Source organism: Elephas maximus, chromosome 19 (genome assembly GCF_024166365.1).
Source record: "Elephas maximus indicus isolate mEleMax1 chromosome 19, mEleMax1 primary haplotype, whole genome shotgun sequence".
Taxonomy (NCBI): Eukaryota; Metazoa; Chordata; class Mammalia; order Proboscidea; family Elephantidae; genus Elephas; species Elephas maximus.
The window spans coordinates 21261364-21279206 of record NC_064837.1 but is presented as its reverse complement, the minus strand read 5'-3'; the positions used below and the strand labels follow the sequence as shown (position 1 = coordinate 21279206).

Sequence of the window (17843 nt, the reverse complement as noted above, 5' to 3'; positions counted from 1 at the left end):
TCCTCCAGGTGGGAGATGCCAACATAGTCTCAAGTGTCCACCTGATCCAAGAAGCTCACCCCCTACCAGCATCCCTCTCCAACCCATTGTCCAGTCCAAGCCATGTCTGAAGAGTTGGCTTCAGGAATGGTTCCTGTCCTGGGGCAACAGAAGGTCTGGGGGCCATGACCACCGGGGTCCTTCCAGTCTCAGTCAGACCATTAATTCTGGTCTTATGAGAATTTGGGGTCTGCATCCCACTGCTCTCCTGCTCCCTCAGGGGTTCGCCCTTGTGTTCCCTGTCAGGGCAGTCATCAGTGTAGCCAGGCACCATCCAGTTCTTCTGGTCTCAGGACAATATAGTCGCTGGTTCATGTGGCCCTTTCTGTCTCTTGGCATACTTCTTTTTTTAACTTCTTTATTTTCATTGATTACATCACTAAAACTTCTGATTTTACAGAAATATGTAATATAAAAAGTGAAAGTCTCCTTAAGTCTCATCCTGCAGACAGAACCTATGTTAAGAGTTGGTTGTATGTTCCTCCTTATTTTTAATGCATAAATTACATATGTTTTAATGGGACCCCATTAAATTATCATTACTGCATAATCCTGTACAATTACTCAAGTTGCTTTTGTTATTTTACTTAATGAGCCTTTGACATCTTACATATCAGTATATAAAGATCTACTTTGTTCCTATTTGTGACTGTATTTAGTATTTCATTTTATGGATGTGCCGTAATTCGTTTAGCCGGTCTTCTTCTGGTAGACATTTGGGCTGTTCCTAATCTTTCACTGGTATAAACATCAATTCAGTGAACATCTTTGTACCTATATCTTTGTGCCCTGGTAGAAATGTTTTTGCTGAAAAATTCCTTAAAGTGGAATTGCTGAATCATAGGGTATGAACACTTAAAATAAAAATAGATATTTTCATGTTATCCTTTCCAGAAGAGTTATATCTCAGTCCCCATAGTTCTGAGATAATACTACCCCCTAGTACTGCCCTTGCCCTGCCACTGTCCCTCCCCTGGCACTGACACCCTCCCAACCTCTGCACTACCCTTCTCCTGGCATTGCCTTGGCTCACAAAGGTCAGTCTGCCTGAGACCATAAGCTCCCTGAAGCCAGACAGAGTGTCCCACTTGTGGCTGTATTCTGTATGCTAGCATGGTCCCTGGGCACAGTGGACAATTAATAAATACTTGTTGATTGAATGGATAAGGGATGGAGGGGATGGAAAATGAGCCTGAGAGGAAGCCTTTGGGTTTAGGGGGAATAAACCATCAGTGGCTTTCAGAGTGTGAACTTAGCAAGTATCAGAAATCTCAGTCAGTGCCCCATTACCCATGGGGGAGTCCATGCCCCTACCTTCCATGGTGTGGCCCCAGCCTACTTCTCCAGGTTTGTCTCCAGGCCCTCTTCTCCTCTGTCCTCCAGCCAGGCTTCATAGGGTTCCTTAAGAAAGCTTTCCCCTCAGGCCTTCCCCCCTTGGCGCAAGCTCTCCCCTCTGCCTGGAAACCCTTATGTGGGTTCCCCCTTTCTTGGACTTATGCTGATCCTTTAAGATGCTACTCAGAAGCCACCTCTCCTATGAAGCTTTTCGTCTCAGGTGGGGTTAGAGCCTCCATCCTCCGTCCCCACAGTGCCTGGGAAATAAGAACACGACCTTGTTTGTTCATACGGCCTTCACCTCCCATAGATCAAGCACTCTGATGGCAAGGGCCATGTCTCACTGATTTGTGTGTCTGTAATGTTGGGCCCAGAGACGGTACCCGGAAGGCTATCTCTGGGTATGAATAAATGAATGAACAAACAGATAGATGGATGGACAAGATCATTATTGCAGTCAGGTAGGGGTAAGATGCTGTAAACCTTGGTTGGGGTGGTGGCTTTGGGAAAGGAAAGGAAGGAAGAACCAAAGGGACTAAGTAAAAGGGATGTGGGGTCTGAGGGAAGGAAGAGTGACAAGATGGCAGCACTGCCAAGAGAAGTGGAGAAGCCAAAAGGGGAAGCTAGTTTAGAGAGGAAGAGGGTCATTTAGTTCTGAATCTGTTAGAGTTGAGGGGCCATTGAGGGTACTTCCAAGTACAGAGGTCCAGCTGACATTGCAAGTGTCAAACCAGGAGCCGAGCAAGACTCTGGGACTGGAAATGGGAATGGGTATTGTTGGCCTAGGAAGTGGTGGCTCCAACGTTGAGAAGGGATGAGTTCTCCAAGGGTAGAGAGCAGAGGGCTGACGCCTGGGTCTGGGGTGGGTGATTCCAGATTTATAGGAGGCAGGAGAAAGAAGGACTAGCCTAGGAGAACGAGGAGTGGTCAGAGGTGGCACCGGCATGGTCACTGGGAGCTGAGAAATTTGAGAAAGTCCAGACTGCAAGCCAAGGAGGAGAGGAGGGAGGCCTTTGGCTTCGGAGTAAGGCAAACAGGGGGCCTTTGGAGCACGGCTTTTGGAGAGCAGGATCAGGAGCTAGGCTGAAGCAGGCAGAGTGTGGAAACAGGGAGGAAGGAGCTCAGGTCCAGGGCGTGGGCACAGCTGGCTCGGGCATTTGTAAGGGAAAGGGAAGGAGCACGCTTGGGACTTGTGAGTCACTTCCCCCCCACTGGGAGGACCGAGGTCCTCTGAGTGGTGTCTGTGTGCCCAATGGAAGGGGCATTCTGTGTCTAGTTACTCAATGGAATTTCCAGGCAACTGGGGTAGGGCGTGGGTAGAGATGCCTTGGGATGTCCAGGGAGCAACTTCTGTGGGGTTTTGGGTTTTAGGGAAGAAGCAGGTGTTGATCCCACTGTGCTGGTTAAGAGGGTGAGGGTGGAGTTGGGGATACTCTAGGAAACTTCAAGGGTACCTCAGGCTCCCATGGGTGGCAGAAAGGACACAGGAGGGGCCCTGGTGCTTTTAGGTCCATCTTCTATGCTGGCTGCTTGTCTTACCCATGGGGACAGTCCGCGCAAGGGACTTGGAGCCTGCCAGAGCAGGAGACAGACACTGGTGCAGGGCCCTGAGCTGGCACACATGTCCTGGGGAATGCCAGGCTCAGTCGTTCCCAAGCCCTGGGAACAGCCTCATCCACCCAAACCAAATGAGGAATTGTGGCTGAAAGGGCCCTTCAGATGTGCCCCAGCTATTTATAACCCAGCCTAGGGAGGGACAGAAAAAAATCCAGGGATTGGAGGGAGCGCTTGGGATGTAGGTGGGATGAGAGTTCACCAGACCCTGATGGAACAGGCCTTGACCAAGGGCCTTCAGTCCTGGGGCCACAGAGAGCCCACTTCAAATCCCTCAGCCTGTATCTCCCCTTAGGTAACTGGGAGGAGCCTGTGTCCAACAAGGGCAGGTTCTCTGCTAATAGAATGGCAGGAGCCACACACCTAGAGCTCAGAGCTTCCACAGTCCTTTTTAGGGGGTGGGGTGGGAGTAAGAAACCTCATGTTCACCCTTCTCCTTCCTTCTCCCCGCCCACCTCTCAGCTTGGAAGCAGGGCTTGGTTCTCAGCTGAGGTGGTGCTGAGCCCAGGTGGGCCCAGGATGGTGCATGGTTGACCATCCTTTGCAAATGGCCTCAACAGATAAGACTCCTCACCTTGTGACCAGAAAGTTGCCACCTGACGGGTAATGTGAAAGATGCATAAGAGAGGCCAGTCATAGACACATGAGGCAATTGTTGATGGGCAGCCTGGACGTCGCTAAAATTCACACTGGCTGGTCCTGGCAACAGCGTAGTGGGAGCTTAGATAAAAGAGGGAGCTTTGTGGGCTGGAAGCATCAGGAAAATTTTGAGGGAATCTCTGGCTGGAGATGAGGTTGGGAGGCTGACGAGAGATGGGGGATTATTAGGTTGAGTGCGGCTGGAGCTTTAGGGCTCACCACCCAGAATCCTGAGTTTTTACTTGATCTACCCAATTGGTGACACCTGTCATGCAAGTTTACAAAGATAAGTGATGAGATGGGAGTGTGTGAAGCCAAATTTGATTCCAGGATGCCAGGTCTAATGTGGATATGGGATAAGGAGAGCTATTTAGGGAACTCTCCCCCCACCAACACACACACGACTCTCACCCTAGCCGCAACCAACCAACCAACTTCCGGAAGAAAGGCAGCAACCCGGTCTATGGGCCGAATTCAGTACACAAACATATTTCCTTTGTCCTGCACCATGTTTTTAAAAAACGTAAATGATTTGCCATTGCCTTAAAATCAGGAGATTTCACCTAAGAATCCAGATTTCCAGCTTCTCTTGAACAACCCAAAATGGTGCAACTTTGAGCCTGCATTCCCTTTGGCAACTGTTAGCTGGAGCTGGTTCTTCAGCCCACCCTGGCCCTACCTGGTTCACTTCACTAATCTACCTTACCCTCACTGGTGCTGGAGTTTGAACCCCTCTCCTAGATCTTGTGTTCTGCAAGAGCTTTTCCTGGGTACTGCCACTAAACACTTCTCTGTGAGAGTATTTATGCATCTCAGGGATCAGGGCTAGGAAACCACAGAATGTATTTCGCTTCTGTAGCTGGAGTCGACTTGACAACAACTGATAACAACAGCAACCTTTGAAGAGGGGCCGGTGGTGGTTCAGTGGTAGAGTTCTCACCTTCCATGTGGGAAACCTGGGTTTGATTCCCAGCCAATGTACCTCATCCACTGCCACTACCCGTCTGTCAGTGGAAGCTTGCGTGTCGCTATGATGCTGAACGGGTTTCATCGGAAATTCCAGATTTAGACTAACTAGGAAAAAAGGCCTGGAGATCTGCTTCCAAAAATCAGCCAATGAAAACCCTGTAGATCGCAGTAGTCTGATCCACAGCAGACAGTGAGGATGGCTCAGGACCAGGCAGGATTTCATTCTGTCGTGCTTGGGGTTGCCATGAGTTGGGGCCAACTCCTGGCAGCTAATGAGAACCTTTGAAGATATAAAGGAAGCAGGCTGGGAGGGGCAGGGTTATGCACGCCCTTCCCTGTGGGGCTGAAGCCCCTCTAGAAGGGCAAGAGCTCCAAGGAAGTGGTATTGCTAGTCTCAGCAGCATCTGTCAGTGGGGATCGTAGCCACCTCCAGCTGTCCAAGGTGGCCAGGCTGCAGATACACAGGAGCACGGCACTTGGGGTCCTGCTATGTTGAGGCAGGTCAGGGCCTTTTTCACAAAGCCTTGTTCACCAACCATGATGGGGATGGAAACTGGTTTCTCACTGCGCCTTGCTATCACCTCTGCAAAGGTGTCGGAGCCTGAGGTCAGAAGTGAGAAGGCAGCTTAGCCTCTGAGGCCCTACCGGAGTCTCTGGGCTTAGTCCCGGTCGTCCAGAGTGGCTGTGCGGAGAAGCTGCTCCTCCCCTCGCCGCTGCCTGGGCTCTGGAGAGGGGTTGTAAATAAAGTCTGTCTCTGGGAAGCAGACCTCCCCCCTGCGCCTGGCCTGTCTGCGGTCTCCCTCCTCCTCCGCTCTCCAGCAGCCTCAGCCAGCCGGCTTGCCCGGTGACCACAGAGAGGGAACGGCTCCACCTCGCAAGTCAAGACGTGCATTTCCTGTGTATTAATAGCAAACGCAAACCTCGGAGTCCAGAAAGGGCGGGCTTTGTGGGGCCGGGCCGCTGCGGCGGGCGCCCTGGAAAGAGGTGGAGAGCCGGCCCGCGCGGAGGAGCAGAGCGGCGGCCCGCGGCCCGGCCCGCGCTCCGGCCGGCGCCGGGGGTTTCCTCTTCCTCCACTGGGAGCCGGTTTCTCTCCAGCGATAGCCCTGAAATTTCGGCGGCAGCGGCGGAGGAGCGCCCCACGCAGAGGCGGCCGAGGCCAGCACAGGCTGCCCTGAAGGACTCGCTTCCCCTTTCGCAGGGCGGGGACGTGCGGGAGGCGGGCCCGCAAGCCCGGGCGCACCGGAGGGCTGGAGAGCGGCAGCAGGAAAAGGTTCATAATGGAGCCTTTCATCGGGAGCCTGTGGCCAGGTGCCAGGACCGACTCCGGGGAGGCCAGCATGCTGGTTTAGGCCTGCCCTGCACGCTCTTCCCCTCCCTCCCCGGACGGCTGCCGCTGCCTCTGCTGCTGCGTGGACCCTGCTTCCTGTTTGCCCTCCGCGGGCTCGGCTGCCATGGAAGAGGAAGAGGAGGCAATAGGCTTGTTGGACAAGGTTCTGGAGGATGAAGACGTGTTTCTTCTGGAGGAGTGTGAGCTGGGAACCCCGACCAGCCCGGGCTCAGGGTCCCCCTTCTTGGTGGCTGTGAAGGTGGGAATGTGACACGCCCTGGATGTTTGTGGGAGGGGGCAGGGCCGGCAGCTCTTAACTGCCGAAGCCTTGCGGGTAGAAATGGCTGATTTGTGCACAAACCTCGTGGCTGGGTAGAAGCACCTCACTCAGTCTGAGAGGGGCAGAGCTTGCCTGCCTGCCAGGGGACAGGGGGGCCGTGCTCTCCCTGCAGCTGTTCCTGGGGGCGAGGTGCACTGCCTGCCTCCTGCCAAACCAGTTGTCTTCAGGGGGAGTGGCTGCTGCCTTTCCCCAAGCCAGCTGTGCTGGGGGCTTTCTCTGGCAGTGACATGAGTCACCTGGTGGGCACGGCAGTGGTGTAAGCCTGCTGCCCTAGAGGAGCTGGCTGACTTGAAACGGGAGGCAATAATTCATTGTTTCCATGGCAACAGTAGGATAAGCGCATGAAGTGCGGGCCAAGGGGGCCAGCCAGGAGACTGGGGACTCGGTGCATCTGGACTGGGACAAGGGAGTCTTTGGAGAGGTCAAGAGCCAGAGGTCACTGAGTTTCCTCGAAGGAAAAGAATTGGATCAGCTGAAGAGGGGGCGGTAGCAGCTGGCTTTGTGGCAGGACCCAGGTGGGTAGGCGCTTTTCCCAAGGTGGGCATAGCCGTGATGGTCTGTTGGACCCCAGCCACTCTCTCAAGGGATGCAGGCATCCTCAGCAGCAGTGCCTCCCAGCTGCCAGAGAATGGTGTGGAACAGGAGGGGAGTGGTCACAGCGACCCCATTCCCTTCTTGTCCGCCCCCTCCTGATTCCCTATTTATACTATATAAAACGTGTTGCCATTGAGTCATTGCTGACTCAGGGTGACCCCATCTGTTACAGAGTAGAACTGCTCCATAGGATTTTCTTGGTTGTAGTCTTTATGGAAAACAGATTGCCAGGCCTTTCTTCCACAGCACCACTGGGTGGGTTCAACTCACCAACCTTTAGGTTAGCAGCGGGTAGCAAACTGCTTGAGCCACCCATAGTATATACTTTATCAGCTCTGCCTGAGCTGGTTATGGCTGCAGTGGTCCTTCCGCCTGGGCCCACCTCTAAGAGCTCTAGCTTTAGCCTTTTGCTCAGCTCCATTCTGTTCTGTGGCTGGAAGGCAGAGCCAGCAAGGACATCTGGCAGGGAGTTAGCAGACTGCAAAGCCAGACTGCCAAACAGAGAGTGCCCACATGTGGGACTGTGGGCCTGGCTGCCCAGGCCGGTGTGCACCCTGGAGGGCGTGGTGCACAGAGCATTGCTGGGGCAGGACGCTGTCATTGAACCCGTCTGGGCCCGCTGTCACCTGCTGTAAGATGGGGATCATAGTCCTGCCCTGCCCACACCTCAGTGTGGCTCTGAGGAGGAGCTAATAGAGGTAAAAATAGACCGCAGGCCCATGTGGTGAAAGGCTGATGTGCGGAGTCTGGGTGGAGCAGTGACTGCAGGCTTGGGTGGGGAGCAGAGGAGCTAGAATAGGAAGCTGACTATAGCTGGCACCCCACCCCTTGTTCTCTACTCTGGCACTGGCCCAGAGCACTGGGGGGGAAGTCATGTCTCATTGGGCCCACAAGGCCTTGGTGCTTAGGGTCTGACAAGCCTCCCCACCAGGGATGGGATGGGAAAATGTCTGATTATGAACCAGGTGAGCCAGCTTGGAGCACAGAGGCATGGCACTGCTTCTTGGGCCCCCCACTCATACATTCCCTTCATGGGCCTGGACCTACCCCCTCACCCTGCATTCTGGCTTATTTTGGAATTCTAGGTAATCGTATATCCATCTGCCCCCCTGAGGGCAAGAACCATATTGTATTCATTGCTGAACCCTGCATGGTGCTTGGTATGTGGTTGGTGCCCAGTGAGAATTTGTGGAATGAGTGAGGTTGATGTGGTCCATGAAGGGTATGCCAGGTTCTTGGCATTGTTCCATCTCACAGGTGTCTGAAAGAGGTGGTACGTGGATGCCAAGGAGACCTGGACACTCATCACACCCAAGGATCCTGCTCCACTCCAGGTCGCCGTGAGCACCTGGGATAGTCTTCCTGTCTACCTTGCTGCCACGGTGTCTCCAGCACGGGGGTGGGGGATCTTCATGAGGGCTGGGAAGTTCCAGGCTCCCCGCCTCAGTCTGAACCCCTCCAGAATGCCCTCCTCCTCAGCCAGGCTTGGCCATCTAGAGAGAGAGAAGACAAGCAAGGTAGCAACAAACACTTGTGTTGCTTGTTCTATTCAAAGCACCCTGCCTGGCACCACAGAGGAGACACATTTGAGCAAAACATGGTCCTTTCTCACAGAGTTCACAGATCGAGTGCACAGGGAACGGGACTATAGTGAGAAGGTGGTCAAGGTCATGAGAAGAGTTCTGATCAAATGTTACCAAATTTAGAGGAGGAAATGACATGTGTGCATGCGTGTGTGTGTGTATGTGTGTGTGCACATAGGTGGTCAAGGGGCATTTTGGAGCGTGAACACCTGTCCTGGGCTGTGGACGGTCCTGGCACACCCCTGTGTTGTAAGCGCTTCACTGCAGCTGGTAAGAGTCCAAGGCAATTCTCTCATTGCTATTACTTCACCTCAGGGCTACTTACCTTAAACAGCAGTTGTGTCCAAATGCCAGTCCTATCAATCAGTCCTCTTTGCTGTGTAATTTTGGAGATGCTTCATCTTCCTACCGGACAGCTGCAAAGTTGGCAGAGTTCTTCTCCAGAGCTGTAGCTCGAGGTTGCTGCTTCTCTCAACCCAGGCCTCCCTTTTAGGAGTTGATATCTATAAACTAATAATAATGAGAATACTGGTAACGCCATCACCTCCCATCCGTAAGGTGTACTTCCCCCAAATCTTCCATGTGATTCTATTAAGAGGTTCGGGAGGCTGAGAGGGGCCTTGTAGGATCTGCTATTTAAAGGAACTCATTTATCAGGAATAAAAATTCCTTTGTAATGCAAATTAACCCTTCATATGTTATTCTGTGCCAGTCATTAATGGATTGTCTGAGATGCCTGTATTTCTGTTTCCTGCCGAGGTCTATTCTGCCTCTTCTGCACTGATGGCCATACCTATGTCCCACACTTGGGTGTTTCCCAGAGTGTGGGCCACATATGTGCTGACTGGAAAGAAAGATGATTTTAGGTGGCACCTGGATATCTATTTTGTATTTTAGTTGTTAGGTATATATTTTAATATATAGTAGAAAAAATATGATTTGCACAACTTTACTAGGATTTCAGATATAATGCTTGGAATCAGGCTGTGCTTTTAAAAGTCAGTTGTTGTAAAGAAAAATACTATGTAAATAAGAGCGCAGATGACAAAAAACTGTGGAGGTGGAATATGCGTGAATCAAGTTTGTGAATCACTGCCCTGATCCCATGGGGCCTGCATGAAACTCCAGATACAGGGAGCCCTGGGATATGGGGACCCATCGTTTGGGAGAGTGGGGCAGCTGAATTTGGTCTGCATCCCCCCGCAGCTGTTCCGGTCCTGCCTGCTGTAAATTCTGTTGAGGAAGTAGCTGAAGAGATACCCCTGCCCCCCCAGTGCTTTGAGAGTTGCTCAGTGCTAGGTAGAGGAGAGAATGGCTGGCGGGTCCCTCCACTATCTCAGCTCAAAGAGGAGTCAGTTGTGCTGAGGCTGAGACTTGGCCTGGGTACAGCCCCCAGGATCCAGTGCAGCAGATCCTGCTGTGTGCTCCTTGTAACCTGGGGTAGCCCATGGACTGAATTCTGCTGCTTGCGGAGGCTGAGCCCCTTGCCTCGGCCTAAGGCATTGAATGGAGCCAGAGTGCTGGCCCTGCCTGCCTGGTCCTCACAGTTGTGTTGAAGGAGATCAAGGCTCCTGGAGAGATTGTCTTGGCTTGGCCTAGAGCCAAGCCTTTGAAGGCTTTATTTAGCTCTCAACTCTGCAGAGCTGGCCAAGTCCTACCTATAGACACTGTCCCAGCCAGAGTGGTCTGACATCTTGGATTTGGGGGTCTCAAACTGACAAACCTTCAGCCTAACAGGTTATGTAAAGTGCTGGGAACAAACAAGCCCCCTGTGGCTGCATTTCATAAGCTCTGCTTGGCGGAAGTGAGGGCAGTGTCACTTCAGAAGGCAGCTCCCTGTGCTGGGGGACTGACAAGCAGCTTGGAGATGGGCGGTAGGAGGCCCTGCACTCTTCAGAGAACTGGGCAGCCGCCCAGGGGGCTCTGGGAGTGTGGGTACCTCTGGAGAGCTCTTTGGGGACAGAGACTGTCTCCTTCCCCCTACTCCTGGCATGAAGTAGGGAATGAATGAAAGTTGTGCCCTGGTGTTTTAAAAAACAAGAAGAGCCCCACAGGGGTTGAAGAAATAATTGTGAATTTCCAGACAATTCTAAACCAGGGACTCATGGGGGAGGGAAAGCGAAGATGGGTGATATCCTGGTGGTGACTGAGCAACAGACCAGGATTCCATGGGTGGCACAGACAGACAGCACTCGGCTGCTAACTGAAAGGTTGGCAGTTTCAACCCACCCAGGAGTGCCTCAGAAGAAACCTGGCCATCTGTGTCTAAAAGGTCACCACCTTGCAAACCCTGTGGCACAGTTCTATTCTGAGACACATGGGGTCACCATGAGTCAGAATTGACTACATGACAACTGGTTTGGATTTTTTCTTTTTGCCTCCTCTTGGTAAAATGTACAGGATTTAATTTCCCATCCCAAAGCTCTCCATCCCCTCCACCCCATCCCAGCCAAAGCCTGAGAATGACGTGGCCCAGAGTGGGGACTCTTGGGAGAGAGGGACTATTTATTGCCTTTTGGAGGTGGGACTTCCTGAGCTGTCTTCTCAAAACCAGTCTTTTTAAGGACTTGACTATGAGATGGGGGTCTCTTGAGATAGTGTCTTGCTGAAATGGACCCTTCTGGGGCCGAGGGGGTCTGTGCTTGTGCGAAAGTGGATGAAGGCTTGATTGGGGCTGGGGCTGAAAATCACAGGCTCCTTACCCTGTCCTAGCCCGACCAGCTCTACAGCTCACAGTGAGCCCCAGGTAATTTCCTTAGAGGGTGTCTGCAGGCCCTGGGGCAAATCCGTGGTTGCCAGGGAACAGGAGGAGAGTGGGGGTGCCCTATTTGTCAGGGAAGCTGCAGGGTTTATGAGATGTGCAGGGGGCTGCCTTGGGTCTAACCTTGAGGATCTGGGCCTGGGACCCTGCTTCCAGCTCTGATCCTGTTCCAGGGAGATGGGCTGTAGGACACCCTGCGCTGTTTAGAGAACTAGGCAGTTTGCCCGCTGGGTTCTGGGTATGTGCTGAGAGGGTGTACTGCCTGCCTTGCAATGCAGACAGCTTGAGGCAATGGCAGTTTCCAATCTCTGTGCCTCAGTTTCCAATAAATGGGATAATAATAGCACCTGCCCGATTGTGAGGCTCAAGCGAGTTCATCCACGTAAAGCTCTTAGAACAGTTCCTGCTACACATGAAGCCATTAATTTATTGCCCTTTCCCAAAGCCTGGGGTTAATGTTGGTTTCCTACAGCCGCTGAAACAAGTTACCACAAACCTAGTGGCTTAAAACAATACAAATATATTCTCTTAATGTTCTGGAAAAGGAGCCCTGGTGGTGCAGTGGCTCAGCTGCTAACCAAAAGGTCAGGGGTTCGAATCTACCAGCCACTCTGCGGGAGAAAAGATCTGGCAATCTGCTCTAGTAAAGCTTACGGCCTAGGAAACCCTATGGGGCAGTTCTGCTCTGTCCTAGAGGGTTGCTATGAGTTAGAATTGACTCAACGGCACACAATCATGATGACATAGTTCTGGAGGTCAAAAGTCTGAAATGGGTTAGCAGGGCTGCCTTCCTTCTAGAACCTCTAGGGCAGAATCTCCCTTGCTTTTTTTCAGCTTCTAGAGGCCGCCTGCCCTTGTTGGCTTGTGGCCTCATCCTTCATCTTTAAAACCAGTAGCAGAGCAGAGCATCTTCATATCTTTCTGTCTCTGCTGTCATCACATCACCTTTTTTCTGACTCTAGCCTTCCTGCCTCCCTCTTATAAGGGCCCTTGTGATTATATAGGGCCCACCTGGACAATCCAGGCTACTCTCCTTGTCTCAAAATCTTTAATTACATCTGCAAAGTCCCTTTGCCATGTGAGGTCATATATTCACAGGTTTCGGGGATTAGGATGTGGACACCTTTGGGGGACCATTATTCTGTCTACCACAAGGTCAGATAGCATTTCAGAGACTTTGGGGACAGCAGCCTCCAGCACAAATCTGCTAACTGAGTTGATGATGGGAGGCAAAGGATTAAACCCCTGGCCTGGAAAGGGTAGAAAAGCCTATGAGAATGTGCTGGGGCAGGTGGCCCAGCTGGGGGACAGCAGCTGTTCTCAGCACTTACGCACTTTCTGATAACTTCATCATACAGTGTCCCAACCCATTTAATGCCCAGAAAGGGATCTGTTTGAGATGCAGGATAAGTGTCCCATGCTTGAAAAAGGAGCACAAGAGTCAGGAAATCGTTAGCGCAGTGGAAGAGCACGGAATTTGGTGTTGGGAGCCCTGGGGTAGAATCCTAGCACTGCCACTTCCTGGCTGCTGACCCTGGGCATTCCCTTCCCTTTTTCATTTGTATAATGGATTAATATAGTACCCACATCACGGGGGTGTTTGAGGTCTAAATGAGGGAGTGAAATGACTTTTGTTGTAGTTAGTTGTCATTGAGTCCATTCCAGTTCATGGCGACCCCGTGTGTTACAGAGTAGAGCTGCTCCATAGAGTTTTCTTGGCTGTAATTTTAATGGAAGCATATTGCCAGGCCATTTCTTCTGCAGTACTGCTGGGTGGGTTTGAACCGACAACCTTTAGGTTAGCAGCTGAATGTGCCACCTTGGGACCTTGAAAGGATGTATAAAGCTTAATAAATGTTGGGTGTATTGCATGGTGCTGAGCTTCAGGGATATGATGCAGGTGCTTCAGAGGCCCTATAAAATCATGGGGGCAGGTAACAATATAGGCAGCTCCTCAAGGTGCTGATGGTCAGTGTCGCACACTCCAACAGAGAGCTGATGCTGCAGGCCAGGGTGATCCAGGAGACTTGAAGAGGAGGCGAGATTTCAGCTGTGCCTTCCAGGAGAGGTAGGGTTTGGACAATAAGAGTCAGGGTGGGAGAGGGCATTTCAGGCAGCAGAAATAGCAAGAACTGAGGTTCAGAGGCTGGAAGGCTGTAGGGGAGATTGGAAGGACAGGGACTGGGGACCACCGAAGGTACTTTACCTAAGGATATGCTAGACCCATAGTTCTGTGGTAGAATTCTCACCTTCCACGTGGGAGACCCGGTTTCCATTCCCAGCCCAATGTACCTCTTGCACACCCATCTGTCAGTGGAGGCTGTGTGTTGCTATGATACTGAACAGATTTCAGCAGAGCTTCTAGACTAAGTAGACTAGGAAGAAAGGCCTGGTAATCCCAAAAATCAGCCAATGAAATCCCTATGGATCATAGTGGTCCAGTCAGCAATCAATCATGGGATAGTGTAGGACTGGGTAGTGTCTCATTCCATTGTACATGGGAACCACCATGCGTCAGGGGCCAACTCGAGGGCAGCTCACAACAATGGAACCTATCACAGTTCCTAGTTCTATAATTACTCATTTCCTGTTTTAATGTTTTTCTCTCCCACTAGATTATAAGTCACATGAGAGCAGGAGCTATTGTCTGATTGTTTCTCATGGTGTCCACAGGGCCTGGTAGGCATTCAGTAAATAGTTGTTGAATGAATAACCTAAATGAATCCCCAAATAATCACATTTAGCAATATTGACAGCAACTCTTTGCCAAATGTCAGATATAAGGCGGCATTCTCAGAAGACTGATCTGGCTCTGGTATGTGGACAGGAGGCAGGCTCAGGAGAGACTGGTCACTTAGAAGAACTGGGGCAGCAGAGTGGGGTACGGTCAGGTCACTTCAACCACAGCAGAGGGGAGGGATGGAACAGGTGGGAAGAGTGGTGTAAGAGATTATCAAGGAAGCATCCAAGGGCTTGGGGGCTGACTGTGGGAGAGGGAGAGAGAGCTGAAGAGGGGACCAGGAAGACTCTTGGGGATCCTAGATGACAGGGACAGTTGTGGGGTTTTTTACTCAAAAAACTATTGAGCACCTTCTCTGCTGGGCACCGTGCTAACGGAGGGCATTGAAGGCTAAGGAGGGCATGACCTTGGCCCTGGAAGAGCAGCAATTCTGGAGGGAGGAGAAGGCTACTTTGTGTCTGGGCCTTAACGGGGAGGTGGTCAGGGAACACTGAGGTGCAGTGCAGGGGCTAAAGTTGAGGGCCCTACAGCCAGCACTTTCTGCTGTGGGATTGAGCCCCCAGGGACAGGGTGATACAGTCAGAAGTGTAGCTGGAAGGCCACAAGGCTGTGGACCCCCAGGCCAACTTCCGTCCCCACCCCAACTCTTCAGCTTCGTGGAAGCCTCCTCAGTTCCCAGACTTAGATTCTGGCCCATGCTGTGTCCTCTCTTGTGACCATGCCCTCCCTTTGTCCTGATACAGATTTCCCTTAACTGTCTGTAACTTGAACTAGTTGCCATAGAATACACTCCAACTCATGATGACCTCATGTACGTGAGAGTACGTCTGTGTGTCAGAGTACATCTGTGCTCCATAGGGTTTTCAATGGCTAATTTTTCAGAAGTAGAGGTGCCTCTGGGTGGACTTGAACCTCCAAAATTTTGGTTAGCAGTCGAGGACATTAACTGTTTGTACCACCTGTTGACTTAACTGTATCTCCCCATTAAACTGCCCACCAGACATGAGGGCAAGTCCTGTGTTATCTTGCTGTCTGTTGGGAGGGTAGATAAGCTGACAGTTGGGTGGATGGATGACTACGAAAGAACCAAATAATGAAAAAAATGGGAAAGCAAGATGTTAATGGTGGGAGTGTGAGTGATTATTTTTCATTTTATATTTCCATTTTCCAGAATTTTTATGATGAGTATATCTGGGTTTTATCGCCTATGAAAGCATTAGTTAAAAGAAGAGAAGAAAGGCAAGAAGACAGGTCACTCAGAATTTTGGCCTCCTTTCTCATGAGCGGTTGGTTGACTTTTGGTTTGCTTATCTGCAGGTGGAAGCGGGCAAAGGCCTGGAGATGCGGAAGCTGGTTCTCTCGGGGTTCCTGGCCAGCGAAGAGATCTATATTAACCAGCTGGAAGCCCTGTTGCTGGTGAGTATCTATTTGCTCTGGTGACTTCTGGTTCCCCTGTTGGACAAAGATGTGCTCTAAAACTGATTTTGGAGTTGAAGAGGAAGGGGACCTGGATCAGTCCTTCCCTGTGGGCAGAACCTGCGGTGCTACTCAGCTTACAGCTTGGCCTCAGGTAGCCGGAGCCATTGCCAGAAAGGCCTGTGCCTCTCATTCCCTGTTCTGGGAAAGGCAGGAGGAGAAGCACAACCAGGGTAGGAATGACAAACACGAGGCAGCGCTACTGCTCCCACTGCCATGACCATGGTGTAAACATTACTGTCTTACTCATCTAGTGCTGCTATAACAGAAATACCATAGTGGATGGTTTTAACAACGAAACATTTATTCTCTCACAGTCCAGTAGGCTAGAAGTCTGAATTCAGGGCACTGGCTCCAGGGAAGGCTTTCTCTCTCTCTGTCGGCCCTGAAGGAAGGTACTTGTTATCAGTCTTCCCTTGGCCTGGGAGCATCTCAGCACTGGAACCTCAGGTCCAAAGGATGCGCTCTGCTCCTGGCACTGCTTTCTTTTTTTAATTTTTATTGTGCTTTAAGTGAAAGTTTACAAATCAAGTCAGTCTGTCATAAAAGAATTTATATACACCTTGCTGTATACTCCTAGTTGCTCTCCCCTTAATGAGACAGCACACTCTTTCTTTCCACTGTCTATTTTCATGTTCATTCAGCCAGCTTCTGACCTCCTCTGCCTTCTCATCTCCCCTCCAGACAGGAGCTGCCCACATAGTCTCATGTGTCTACTTGATCCAAGAAGCTCACTCCTCACCAGCATCATTTTCTATCCTATAGCTCAGTCCAATCCCTGTCTGAAGAGTTGGCTTTGGGAATGGTTCCTGTCTTGGGCCAACAGAAGGTCTGGGGACCATGACCTCTGGGGTCCTTCTAGTCTCAGTCAGACCATTAAGTCTGGTCTTTTTACGAGAATTTGAGGTCTGCATCCCACTGCTCTCCTTTTCTCTCAGGGGTTCTCTGTCGTGTTCCCTATCAGTGCAGCCATCAGCTGTAGCCGGGCACCACCTAGTTCTTCTGGTCTCAGGAGGATGCAGTCTCTGGTTTATGTGGCCCTTTCTGTCTCTCGGGCTCATAATTACCTTGTGTCTGTTGTGTTCTTCATTCTCCTTTGGTCCAGGTGGGTTGTGACCAAATGATACATCTTACATGGCCGCTTGCTAGCGTTTAAGACCCCAGACACCACTCTCTAAAGTGGGATGCAGAACGTTTTCTTTATAAATTTTATTATGTCTTGGCACTGCTTTCTTGGTCTCCAACTCTCTGCTTGCTTTCCTTTCCTTTTATCTCTTGTAAGATCAAAGGTGGTGCAGGCCACATCCCAGGGAAACTCCCTTTATGTTGGATCAGGGGTGTGACCTTAGTAAGGGTGTTATGATCCCACCCCAATCCTCTTTAACATAAAGTTACAATCACATAATGGAGGACCACCACACAATACTGGGAATCATGGCCCAGACAAATTGATACACACATTTTTGGGGGGACATAATTCAATCCATGACAGTTACTAACCGATCACAGTTCTCAGTCCAGGTGGAGCCCTAGCCCTACTGAGAGAAAATTTGTTCTCTCTCTGCTGGCTTCCCCCTCCCACCTCAGATCTTCTTCTCGTCACCCCACCCCCATTCCCACTGCTCTGCTCTGATCCAAGTCCTTACTCCTCCCTGGGCAACTGAACCAATAGCACCATCTGCAGCATCCCGAAGCTCTGTGCTAGGAAATGTGAGGTCAGAGGGCTGTCTGTGTTGTTTCGAGAAGCATCTTAGCTCTGCCATTAGATAAAACTCAGCTCTCTGTAAAGGTCACTCAGTTTCCTCATCCATAAAATGGGGTGAAGACACCTGCTCCATACATTTCTAAGGGTTGTGAGAGTCAAATTGGGAGGTGAATATTAAAACGTTTTCAAAGGGTAAAAGTACTTTGCAAATGTGAGGTGTTTTCGCCTTTGAAGAAAGTGCTTATTAGATGCATCTGGATATATGCAGAGTGATTGAAACATAAAAGTTCTTTCCCTTTGGGTGTTTTACAGTCTGAGACATAAGGTGATACCAGAAGAAGGAGGGGAGGAAATGTAGAGATAGATCAGTAGAAACTCATTCTTATGCAAGAATTGTGAGTTAAGATATACATTTATGGGCTTGCTATGATGTGAGCTAGAGCCACCCAGTGTCCCAGGGGGACTTGGCATTTATTACCCAAAGAATAACTTTATCAAAAGGTGTGGACACTTTGGAACAGGCAGAACTGAGTTTGTGTTAGATTCTCACAAGTTTGTCTTCCAAGTGAGGGATAGTGTGGTGGGTAGACTAGAACTCTGATCGGGGGCCAGAACTGAAGTAAGACTTCAAATGGTGCATCAGGACCCATTGGCGGGTTGTAAAATCAGTGTTGGGGCTGGGCCAGCATTTTTAAACAGATGAAGAGACTATCAGCATACC

General features: G+C 50.8%; 1 protein-coding gene across 4 annotated transcripts in view; it reads left to right on the top strand.

Annotated features, from left to right (window-relative positions):
* ABR (ABR activator of RhoGEF and GTPase) overlaps nucleotides 1–17843 on the top strand; it is a 205138-nt gene that overhangs the window by 109549 nt on the left and 77746 nt on the right. For 3 of the 4 annotated variants that reach the window (XM_049860017.1, XM_049860016.1, XM_049860019.1), the window contains exon 3: nucleotides 15259–15357. In XM_049860017.1, the coding sequence (XP_049715974.1) occupies nucleotides 15259–15357 (99 nt within the window). Of the gene's footprint in view, nucleotides 1–5257; nucleotides 6183–15258; nucleotides 15358–17843 lie in introns of those variants that run through there. The other variant, XM_049860020.1, reaches the window with a different exon arrangement.